We start from the raw sequence: 13333 nt of genomic DNA, 5'->3' as shown, positions 1-13333 counted from the left end.
ACAATTAAAGAAAAACAAATATGACAGACATATTAATCCAACGACAAACACTGACCTAGAGGATCCTGACTTGAAACTGAAACAAATCGAAGACTATTTTGTATAGTTAATTATGAGTTTAACTGTGCATACCTTTACTGAGCTGTTAATCCTTCATTTTATAAACAAGTAAGAAAGTATACACTTAGATATATAATAATAAACTATGTCATGGTTGGCTTGATATAATAATAAACTATTTCATGGTTGGCTGAAAACACTTGGTTTACCTTAGAACAGACCGCAATTTTACATCGATTATTTTTTACAATAATTTATTAAATTCTTTGTGGTAATAAGCTGATCTCATTATGATACCCTGTCACGGATATTCTGACATTTCCGCTCTTTTAATTATTTAAATAATTGGAAAGTATTTTTTTGAATCATTTGAATTCTAAACAGTCATCATGTATTTTTTTTTCTCCGAAATATATATCCTGTATTTAATCATTTTAGGCCAGGCTAACGAATTTTTACATGACTGTATATAATTTATATTTATATGTGTATTTCAATTATATTTATACTTATTGTTTAAAAGTTTATATATGACAATGCATATTTAAATATGTTATTTTTATCAAATACGTTTAAGGTTTAAGTGTATTTGTAAGTGATAAATTTGTCCTGGTAAAATATGTCTGGGCGGACAAATATTACTAGTATAAAAAGTCTATGGTTACAGAATTTACTAGTATATTTAGTCCGATGTTAGTAATACATGTCCCCAGACTAATTTTCCTAGGTAATCATGTCCTATAAAATCCTATAATAAATTCAATTACATTTAAACCATGGAAATTTAAATGTTATGTTTTAGTATTGTTTAAGAGTGCATAGTTATATTTTTGATAAAATTTATGTCCCTAGACTAATTTTCCTATAAAATCGTGTCCATGTCATTAATAGTCTTAGGTTAAAATGTCCATGCCCTTAATTTTAAAAGGTGAATATGAATGTAATATGTTTTAATATTGTTAAAGACAAAACGAAAGAGTTATCAATCTGTTTAAGAAAATTTGTCTCCAGACTAATTTTCCTAGGAAATCATGTCCATGTCATTAATAGTTCTAGGTTAAAATGTCCAAGCCCTTAGTTTTAAAGGTAGCTAAAAATGTAATATGTTTTAATATTGTTAAAGAATTGTGTATCAATTTTTTAAATAAATTTTATGTCCCCAGACTAATTTTCTTAGGAAATCATGTCCATGTCATTAGTATTCCTATGTAGAAATGTCCATGTCTTTTATTATAAAACGAAAATGTTATAAGCAATGGAAACTCAATATTCATGTTTTAATTAGGTTATAAGGAAATTTTCCAATCTTATCTAACATTTTTCTTCTTCTGTTTTAAATATATTTTATGATATAATAAAACTATTAGAAACAACGAGTCTTGGGACAATTTTTCCTAGGAAAACAAGTACCAGACATATATTACTAGCTATGGACTTATTTTCCTAGGAACATTTGTCCTAGGAATTATATTCCTAGTAAAATCATGGACATGGACTTTATTAACTAGGAAAAAAAGTCTGGCGGACAAATTTTACTACCGGATCAAATTTACTGTTACATATTGCCCATTTTCCTTTATTATTTTTTCTAGCACCCACTTATTGTCTTTTCATTATTTTCTAGACCCTTCTGTCTATTCTATTTTAAGCCCACTATTTCTTTATCTTGGCCCACTATATTCATTATACTGTAAAACCGTCCAGACTCTCAAAAACTAAATGTTCTATCAATGTTTTATGTCCGATACTCCAATTGCAACAGCCAACGGTTTGATTCATTTCTGCCAGAGCTTAAATTCAGAATAAGTACAGTACTATTTACAGACATAAATGCTCTTCCGTCTTATTGGTTAATAGAGACATAAATGCTCTTCAGTCTTATTGGTTAATAGAGACATAAATGCTCTTCCGTCTTATTGGTCAATAGAGACATAAATGCTCTTCCGTCTTATTGGTTAATAGAGACATAAATGCTCTTCCGTCTTATTGGTTAATAGAGACATAAATGCTCTTCCGTCTTATTGGTTAATAGATTGTTCGGTGTTTTAAGCCAGTGTCAGCACTACATTGTATTGGCTATTGTATTTCGTGGCTGTCCGTTTTTATTGGCAGAAGCAGCCGGAAAGCATGGAGAGAACTATCGTTATTATGTTGGATAAATGTCAATCAACAAGCACTAAGCTAAAGTTCTTTATCTGGTTTTAAAATTCTTTTATTTTATTTTTTTATTTTATTTTATTTAGAACTTTAGAAAAAGAACAAATGGGCCAAGTATAAAACTAGGGAAAATAGCGCAAAATTTAAGAGAACAGAATTGTGTAACTGGTTAGCATGATTTTCATTTATACAATCGCCTGCTTCCTCCTGGACTCGAACCTTGAACCGCCGTGTTACAAGGCAGCGCGTTAATCGACTTAGCTTAAAATAAAAGTACTTTCATGTATTTAGCTCAACCTCTCACGGCGGTTTAAGTATCTACTTATTAAGAGAAGCAATCCCGGCATACTTCAACACTTACTGCCTCATTCCAAATATCTCAATATACATGAAAGGGGGGGGGGGGGGGGGGGGGGGTTGTCCTGATCCCGAAATCCCGATCTTAAAAACATCCGATCCCGACGTCCCGAAAAAGGTTCTGCATCCCCCATCCCCCACCCCCAATACATGGTTTATGAAATAAGTAATCAAAGTATAATTTTATTTTTAAAACAACCCCTTACCTTATCAGGCTCTGGACACCAAGGCTAACTCAAATTCGCGTATGTTAGAAGGGAGATAAAAAGCATAAAGCTAAGCTCCCTCTGTTTCGTATCTTACGTATGCATATATTTTATTAATATTTACATGTTTACGTCAAGTGATGAGATGATCCAATACACTGACGTGATATCGATTTGATTATGTTGACATAAACTAGATATACAATTTTTATCAGCTCTCCCTAAAAAATTATTGTGTCATTTCAATGTAAAACTATTATCATCCTATCTGTAAAGACGTATAGTATCATTACAATGTAAATATTTATTAGTTGTCTTTAAGCCTTGAAGTATGTCATACATGTATTATGACGCGAAAAGGATTGTCATGTAGAATATTTGAAGAGAATGTACCCCTCAATATATATATTCGAATGCAAAAATAATGACACATGGTTTGAATAGAGCTATAATCAAAAGTCTCAACGATCCATTAAGTCGATACTTCAAACTTAGCTAAAGATGAACATGTTTCATTTATTTGAATGGCTTAGTTTAACCAAGTTTAACTTTACCTGCATGAGAATGCATACAAAAAGATAAACGAAAGGAGTTTTACATGTTTGCAAGCTCTCAATTCTTCCCTAACTTTGGACTTTCAAGGATTTTTTTTAACGACCTTAACTTACTAATGGTGGTATAGCAGATCATAGCAGGTTAAAAATTAGAACCAATTGCAAAAACCAGATCGTTGCTAAGCACATAAAAAAGAAATTATAAAACGTATCAAAAGACGAAGTGAAATAAAAATTGCATAGATCACGGTCTTGGCGTCTATGCAGGCTTTTTTGTATTTGTTAACAATTTTGTTCCCCTCCCCCCTTTTTTTTTTTTAAAGCTAAATGGTTGCTTCTCTATTGATTGCATGTCGAATAAAACCATTTACAAACTTTGATTTTTTTTCAAGATGCAACAAATGTCAAAAAGCAATAATGAATATGCAATAACAAAACCTAGGCTCGCGTAAGAGTACTTTCACAGTCATTCTTAAATGATTGCCAGATGTATATTAAGCTCAATGTCCAGTGGCAAATGTTTGATGAATATTCACTGTCAGTTAATTCTTAAAACAAATGATAAAAGGTAATCAAGTGTTCATTTGACAATTTTACTATCAATATTACAATCAATGCCAATGATACAACTCTCCACAAGTCACAATGTACAAAAAATAACAATTATATGTCAAAGTTCTGAATTCAATGCGGACCCTTGGCTCACATCGAACAGCAAGTTATAAAGACCATAACAGGGTAGATGGAACAATATAGTTAGAAACAATAGAATTTGTCTTCTATGTGATAAAAATGATATTGGTGATGAATTGCATTATATATTAGAATGTAAATACTTTGAAGAAAATAGGAAACATTGTCTGTCACATTATTATTTAAAAAATGCAAATATTGTCAAATACAATCCGATTATGTCTTCAAAAAACAAATCAGAATTGATTAAACTATGTAAATTCATAAAGATTATTAACACAGGTGTATGTGCTCCTGGCTAAAATGGACTTCATATATTGCATTAGCAACTATTTTGTTTGTTCTGCCTTGTTGTAAATATTATACATAAGTGTCTTCTCTTCTCTATACCTATGTATATGGTTTATTGAGAATAAAGATATATACAATGAAAGAGTAAAAAATGAAAAAATGAAAACCAACGGTCTAATCTACATAAATGACGAGAAACACATATGAACCACACCAACTTACAAACAAAACCACTGAACAACAGCTTACCTTTTTAACTTATTTTCGATAATTTTTTCTAGGGGAGGGTTGAGATTCCTAGAACCAGTTCAAAATTCATGACTGTCCAAAGTCTGAGCATTGCCATCTGATATCTTGTGTTATATAAGAACTGAAAATTTTACTGATAGTTTTTCCAAAAATCATTAAAAACTCCAATAGTCATTTTCAAAGATTTTGATCTGAATATAAAAAAAGATGTGGTAAGATTGCAAATGAGACAACTCTCCACAGGAGACCAATTATGTTACAGAAAATCAACAACTATTGTAGACCACCGTTATTATTTTCATGTAGGTTATAAAGAAATACATTTTGCCGATTTTGTGTCCCAAATATGGCTAAAAACTTTACGATTACTTGTATAACAGAATGATAAATAAGTGTATACATATAAAGTGAAGAATAAGTTTGGTTCTGACAAGTAATTCATTGCATGATCTTCTATGCATAGTATGATGTATCGACAAAGAAATGAAATTTGAGGGTCCACGTGGATCGGGATTTATAGAATAGAGAATAAAGGGGGAAAATAAAAAGAAAAGAGAAAACGTACCAACAAAACAAAGAAGAGAGAATAATTAGGTGCTAAACATAAAGAAAAGAGAATAATTATGGGAAAAAAGTTAAAAAAAAAAAGGAGAGAGAGAAAAAAAAAGAATACAGAAATGTAGGTACATGTACCTCCATCCAAATCCTCAAATCTTGTAATTCATATACTGTGTTTTTGATTGATTGTTTGAAAACAATGTTAAAGGTAAAAAAATTAAGCATAACGAACTATTGTAATATATGTGGGTCAAATTTTCATGTCTATATTTTTTTTGTACTTGTATCAAATTAAAATATCTTACCTTTATTTCTTTCGCATATATTTTTAGGATCCAATCCGTTAGAAACATTTTGGTCCGCCATTTTAAAGTCTTAACATCTAGTTTACAGATTGAATTAATTTTATTATCCTTTTACAGGTCTTTAAATTTGGAACATACAGATTTGACTACTATCCGAATACACAATGGAAGAGTGTTTATTTATATTATCGACCTATTTCTTGTTGATTTACCTGTGTTTGTCTCAAGTATTGTTATTTGTTTACCTTTATTATGTTTCATATAGTACACTTCATCATGTCATGACAATAATTGAAAACTGATACAAAGCGTTTAAATATACCGTTATATGGTTACAGTACGTCATCCTTTGAACGAATTACTTCAAAGGTTAGGGCGACTAGAAACAAGAAGTCTACGGATCGATATTGAAAAGGGGGGGGGGGGGAGGGGGTTGAGATGTCAAAACACTCAAAATTCATGCTTATTCTAAGAGCATTTTCATCGTTCGTCTTATATTATATATATCTTGCTGTTAATTGTCATTTTAATATGTATAGTCCCAATAATATCAACAAAAGAACTATTTTTTCTCAATTTTTAAGACTCTTAGATGTGGACATTTTTCGAGCTTAACATAGACACCTGGTGAACATAGTATTTTACCCAGTACTCGGTGTACACGATTCGTGCTCGTAACACCAAATTCAGCATTTTGATTAGTTTGAGTAAAAAATTGTATTCCGAAGTTTCATGACCACCAAATGCTCAAACTCAGAACTTAACCAATCCAAATGTTTGATCATCTTACCTATTGTAAAAGAGTGTAATTTGACCTCTTAGTGACTTTGGTTATTTGTGATTAAAAGCTGCTACCCCATTACAAAACATACCACTTTTCCCTTTACAAATATATATTGCCATCGTGAAATGTTTCTACATGAAAACGTAAACGCACTAATAGGAGCTGCACGCTGAGGCTGCACGTTGGTGTTTTTTTTCTGTTTTTTGTTTTGTTTTTTTCTTATATGTTGGTATTTGGTGATTCATGTTTATCTTTTATGTGGTATTGAGTAATGATTGTATCCTAGAAGAAAACGAAATGTACACACGACAGTTCGTGAATACTATCAGTAGATGTGCATAAAAATAAATATTTATTAAAAATCTGATGTTTTATTTAAATTAATAAAAAGTACAATGCGTGAAAATCCTATTCAAAACATTCTTTTGGGAAGAATAGAGCATTTATTCTGGATAGATTTTGATCATGTGTATTCAGGATTGTAATAAAACACTTGTCATATTTGTAAGTGACGTATTTTAAACACCCTGCTACGCACTAAATGCATATAATATAACGGACAAGAACATGCTAATGTGATATGAATATTTATTGACATTGTTTGACAAGTTTTTGATCGCTATAAACATGATAAAGATTTTTTGTCTTCAAATCTTCGGAAGTTCTACCACATGATTTGCGTGTAGGTTTAAATTTAAATTAAGAAAGATTTAATTGAAATTGATAGCATAATTGCATGCGATGTGAATAAGGATAAATGTATTAACAAAGACTTGACGTAGTTTTTAAAAAGTTGCGTATTTGGACTGTGTAGGATAAGCTATATCATTGTCATAAACGTTTAAATCTCCAGATCAATTTATATTACGTATGTTATTAAGACGTCAGATTAATTATTATCCTTGGGGAAAAAATGACATGAAACTTGAAACTTTTTAACTTTTGAATATTCCAACAGATAATAGTAAATTGTTACAAATAGTATGTATATCTAAGAACACATATAGTTAGTAGAACAAATGATAGCAAGGAATTATGGGTAACCTGTGGTGCTGATCGGAAGTGCAGGTTAAAATTAGTAACAGAGCTGTGCGCTTTATAATCTTTTACCAGACCAGTATTTTAGATGTAGTTGGTATTGGTCTTTTGTTTGATTTCACTGAAATTTGAATTTGTAGGTACTGGATGACAACAATATCACAAGGAAATAGTAAGACTACTTGAGCAACAAGGAGGGGTCTTGATCCCGAAATCTCGGGCTCAATAACACGAAATCCAGAGGTCCCGAATATAAAAGGTAAATCCCGACATCCCGAAATTCGAAAAAGAAATTTCCGGATTCTGGAAGGGTCAATCCCGAAATTCAGAGCTTAAAAACACCCGCTCCCGGAGTCCCGATAAAGGTCATATCCCCCTCAGGGTATATATGAAGATCCTGGTTTTGAATAGGTTTTCATTTCCTATAATGTGTGATCTAGACTGGTATACGTGTTTTTGTCGTTTTTCGTTATTTTAAAAAGCGTTATTAATTTCTCTTGAACTTTAAGTTTTTAATTTCCCTTTTGAATCTTGTACCTAGTATTTAACAGATAATGCTTTATTGACAAGAAATGAGTGTTTCCCATACGGCACTTACATTAGCGAAGGCTTGATACCTTGTCAATGAAATACAACTATATAGACAGTACAGGAATCTGCGTGAACAAAATACAGTAAAAAATCATCGCTTAACATTTGATTCTTTTATATTTCTTTTTCATGCAAATATAAAAATAAGAAGATGTGGTATGATTGTAAACGAGACAACTCTCCACAAAAAACCAAATGACACAGTAGTTAACTACAGGTCACATTACAGCCTTCAACAATTATCAAATCCCAAACTAAAATGTCAGCTTTAATAGGCCCCAAAATTTCAAATGTAAAACAACCAAATGAAAATGTTTACATTTCCGAAATCACTATTTGTATTTGTATGCCCCACCCTGGGGCATTATGTTTTTTGGTCTGTGCGTCCTTTCGTTCGTCTATATGTCCGTCCGTTTTCCGTTTGTCCCGCTTCAGGTTAAAGTTTTTGGTCAAAGTAGTTTTTGACCCAAATTTCACGATCCTCTGAACACAGAAAATGACAGTGCGAGTGGGGCATCTATGAACTATAGATACATTCTTATTTTTCTTCACTTTAATCAGAATTTAACGTCATTCTCACCATTTGTCATGGTAATATATATAACTTCTCATTTCAATTGCTTTTCAATCTATATTCATACGCACATTTACTGTAAGTATTATGTTATACCGTTGTCCTTCCGTCCGTCTTCAATCTGTCTGAAAATTAATCGAGAAACGCTTTAACCAACTTTCATGAAACATTCGACATTTAATAATTTTAGATTTTGCATTTTGGAGTGTTGATACTTTTTCCATCAAAAGGAGGTATTTTCCAGTTTTCGGACAATTACTCAAAAATGCTTCTTGAATTTTTCGTGAAACTTTGGTGACGGATTTATATCTATTAAATGATCTTCCTTTATTTCTTTTTTTTTTTTAAGAATTTCTGATATGACATTGAGGAGTCTGGAACTTTATTCTTTGAAATATGTGTTTATCATATGTTCATGGCGCAGCTCTTTATTTATCTATATTTTACTTTTTCATTGTGTCTTGTTTATATTTACCATTGATATCTTTTTCTTCTTTTAACATAGGCAATTATTTTCTCATTGTAATTCAATTCATCGAATTCTTATTTTCCTGCTTACATTGTTACTTACATGGTTTAAAACATTCATTTGTTTTCAAATTCATAAGATCTTAAGGTTGCAACTCCCTCTGTTAAAGTTAACTTTAGATAATTTTGAATATTCTCCGTAGGTCCCTTTTGGTCACATCGATTCTAAAATACTCATTCCTTCTATTTATGTTTTTGTTTATTTTTTTAGCTTTTGTTATTCACCACAATATAAAAATGTCTTCTAAATATTCAATGCCAATGAGACAACTAACCACCAACGTTCAAATGCAGACTTCATTTAAGTGGAGGTACGCAATTGTAGGTAACCGTACGGCCTTCGACATTGAGAAACACCAATACAATATAGCTAGCTATAATAGGCCCCGACATGAAAAAAACAACATAGAATAATTCAATTGAGAAAACTAACGGCATAGTTTATAACAAATCAATTTACGAAAAACAAATATGACTGACATGAACCATAGACAACCAATGGAACGCCGGAACTGTCTTTTAACGTGTTTTGTCGCTTAGCCTTTACGTCCTGTCATTTCTTCTTTATGTTATGTTGCCTTTATATTCTGACACTGCATCTCTGTGTTATGTCAAATCAATTTTTTTAGTCAAACAATTGTTTGATATGTCATTGAAAACCTTTGTTGTGTGCAATAGGCATTACTTTATGCTGTAACTACTATGTATTCTGTGAATATATCCAAACTGTATGATCAACCACTTTTTCATTCTTACATATTTTCTCTATGCTGTGTCTTTTCGTCCTTTACGTAAGCCAGTTAATAAATGCGTCCTGTCCCTAATGTGATTGTTATGCTGAATATTTCAAACGTTTTGTTTTTACACATCTTTGTTCTATGAAAACCTCATGATATTATAGTCTCATGGCTTTATGTTGTGTTTATACATATGTATCTCCAGTGAAAAAAAAAAACATATTACATCATGGTATAGTTCATATGCGTTTTGTCGAAAAACAGATACTCTCTGTTAGCATACATTAGATCATGTGCATGTACCTTTTACATTATGTTCAAACACATAATACATTATGTTCAAACACATAATACATTTACGTTATGTGCAAACACCTACTACGTCATGTGCAAATACCTATTACGTCATGTGCAAACACCTTTTACATTATGTGCAATCACCTGTAACGTTATGTGCAAACACCTATTACCTATGTATAACACCTATTTCATTATGTGCAAACACCTTTAACGTTATGTGCAAATACCTCTTACATCATGTGCAAACACCTATTACGCGATGTGCAAATTCCTATTATATTATGTCCAAACATCTAGTGCGATATGTGCCAACAACTATTAAGTTATGTGCAAACACCTATTACGTTCTGGTAAATGCTTTTTTGACAGAGATTAAAACAAAACGCATCAATAATTTAATCTTTGAAAATTAAGAAAATTACAAGTTTGAGCTTTCTAAAAAACTGTGGACTGCTTTGCTGTAAATATGTGTTCATCGCGTTGTTGAAAATTTAAACATTTACAAATATACAGACACGACTCTAGTTTCCAAAATTTGTAACCGAAAGGAACAATACAATATAAAAAAGAAGATTTGGTATGAATGTCAATGTAACAACTCTTCCAAAGAGACCACATGACGAAGAAATTAAAAACGATAGGTCACCGTACAGCCTTCACTAATGAGCAAAGCCCATTCCGCACAGTCAGCTATTAAAAGCCCCCGAAATGACAAATGTAAAACAATTCAAAACAAAATATTAGAGGCCTAATTTATGTACCAAAAAAGTGAACTTAATACAAATAAGTAACACAACAACAAACGACAACCACACAATTACAGGGTCCTGACTTGGGACAGGTAATTCAGAATGTGGCGGGGTTAAACATTTTAATGGGAGCCGACCCTCCCCCCGTATTTGTAAGTACCAACGAAAAAAGCATACTAAGTACAGATTTGAGAGTGCTCGCAGTTATTAAAAACCGTTTGCTCAAAGTTCCCATTGTTGATCCCGACTGCAACCTCGAACTATACATATAGAAATATAACGGGTGTCAGAATGATTTGTTATTACCCTCTCTCAGTAGGCTATTATAGCTAGAAACTTGAACCAGTTTAATACTACCAATGCAATGACGTCCCCCACGATTTATGTAGCAGCTAATGAATCTTGATTTTTTTTGTAATATTTTATTGTCGTTCATTTCATGCGATCACCACGAAGATATTTCAATGAGTTGTTTGTTGTAAGCAAATAAGTTACTGTTTTCAATATATTCGTGGTACTCGCGTCCGCTCATGTTCAAAATTCAATAATTCTACACCAAAAAATCCTTGTTTTACGGATAAGTCGATGTGCACCAAGGACCGGAACGAAGTTGCATTTCTGAGTCTGCATGAGTATTTTATTTTAAAGCAGTTAACATAAATGCCGGAGATAACTTGAAAGCGTTTTTGGTTTGAGTGTCACTGGCACTGTCAGTGTTAACAACCAAACAACCAGCAAACTTTACATTTAACAAAATTAATTGCATGTAGACTCTATCAAATATAAAACCGTTTTTATCCGTGAAAATACGGTAAATGATCGTAAATGTAACTGGAAATTTAGATCGATTTCACGTGGAAACAAAGTTTGAACGGAGACTACCTCCCCTGTCAATGAATTTTAAAGGAAATTATTTGAAATACTTCTTTTTAGATAATTTTAGAGTTAAAAAAATTTTATTTATTAAATAATATGATAAATGTTTCAAATACATAACATGTCTAAAATAGAAATGCTGTTAGGATATATTTAGATAAAATTTTGCAACTGTCTAAAAGGACATGTAAATATTGTAAACCCATTTAAAAATAAAAAGACAATTATAAGACTATATATTAATCTCTACAAATCAAAAGTCAACTTTCAATTTTCTAAAAAGAAATGCACATGTATAATTCACTTCTTAAAATTCTTTAATATGCGAATATTAGCTGATCAGCTTTTACTTGCAGAATTTTTACAATATGGATGAATGTTTCAGTTATGAAAAAAGAAAGTTTTAATACTATCTTTTCTATGACTATTTTAATTCTTATCACTTTTTTTGTTTTTGATTCTTTCTTTTAGTTAACAAAAGAAGTGGCTATATGATAAATAGGGCACTTGATAATCCATAAAACGATAATATTCCTATTTTTTGTAATAGAAATAAATTCGATCTATCATTTTCAGGATTGCCTAAAGATAATATGATATTAATTTTTTTTAATGATATCTATTGTTTTATACATTTATCCTTTGACTTAAATCACACATAAAAAAAAGTAAAAGAACTCAAAATCGCCGCCCCCTCTCCTTTCGGTCCCAGTTAAAAAATATCAATGCGTAGATTAATTAAAACAATCCCGCTGTATAGATTGCATCAACTTACCCAATGTGCCAAATAACATGAAAGGTGGTCCTTTTTACTGAATAAGGTGACGATTTATATTACAATTTTATAATAAAATATTTCTTAGAGAATTAAATATATGTTTATGTGAAGTTTGAAAGTCAGAAGCCAAGCTAATACATCAATAAATTCTATTCTAGTAATTCTCAATCTGTGCTCCCATTAGTTAGCCTGCTTAATTTTTATCAGGTCAAAATTTGTTATCTAGTTGATTTACCCATGAAGTATTGTCACATCAACTCGAAACTTATACAAGTTATTTACGATAAGATCGTCCAAATTAAAGAATTTAGACACCCCAGTCCACCCAATTTAAGGGTGCACATGCAGAACATTAAAATAAAAAAGCGCACAATATGTATTATCTACAGTGATAGTCTTTGCATAAGTAGTTTACTTTACCCCGAATTAAGTTGTGTCACATTAAGTTGAATAATTCATGACACATTGTAGTTCTATCGCGGCATGGTGCTATGGACACGTAGCATTGATCACTTTCTGAGAAACTCTAAATTACTTTTATATGTAAACCCGTACATGTATAAACATATCAATGTGAAATCGACTAAATATTCACACACTTTAAATACCAGACTACCAAAAACTATGAAATGACAATTTAAGTTAAATTTAAGCATTTGCAGATATGTAAACCATCTTAGAAGTATTCAATAAATAACTGCATGTATGAATTATAACCCGTTACGTATATTCGAAAGACAGGAATCACTTATTTTTTCAGTTAAATTACTCAGTCTTTGGGCGAAAAAAATCAAAATCAATTGAAACCTTATCCATGAATGAAACTGTCTATTTATCAGATAATGCAAAATTGAAACGAGCATTTTTTGCAAATAACGAGAGAGACAAAAAGGGTGGTAGCGTATCGTACCTAATCCCTGTTAGTTTTTTTTTTTTTAAAGTTTCAGA

The 13333-nt window shown here is 31.4% G+C and overlaps 1 protein-coding gene across 2 annotated transcripts in view; it reads right to left on the bottom strand.

Moving 5' to 3' along the window:
• The window catches only part of LOC139495214 (uncharacterized), a 10724-nt gene extending 5076 nt beyond the window's left edge, over nucleotides 1-5648 (bottom strand). The window contains exon 1 of one of the 2 annotated variants that reach the window (XM_071283434.1): nucleotides 5431-5648. In XM_071283434.1, coding sequence (XP_071139535.1) covers nucleotides 5431-5491 — 61 coding nt within the window. In that variant the 5' untranslated portion in view covers nucleotides 5492-5648. Of the gene's footprint in view, nucleotides 1-132; nucleotides 252-5430 lie in introns of those variants that run through there. The other variant, XM_071283435.1, reaches the window with a different exon arrangement.
• Between the last annotated feature and the right edge of the window lie 7685 nt (nucleotides 5649-13333).

This window comes from Mytilus edulis, chromosome 11 (assembly GCF_963676685.1).
Source record: "Mytilus edulis chromosome 11, xbMytEdul2.2, whole genome shotgun sequence".
NCBI lineage: Eukaryota > Metazoa > Mollusca > Bivalvia > Mytilida > Mytilidae > Mytilus > Mytilus edulis.
This window is presented reverse-complemented; position numbering and strand designations above follow the sequence as displayed.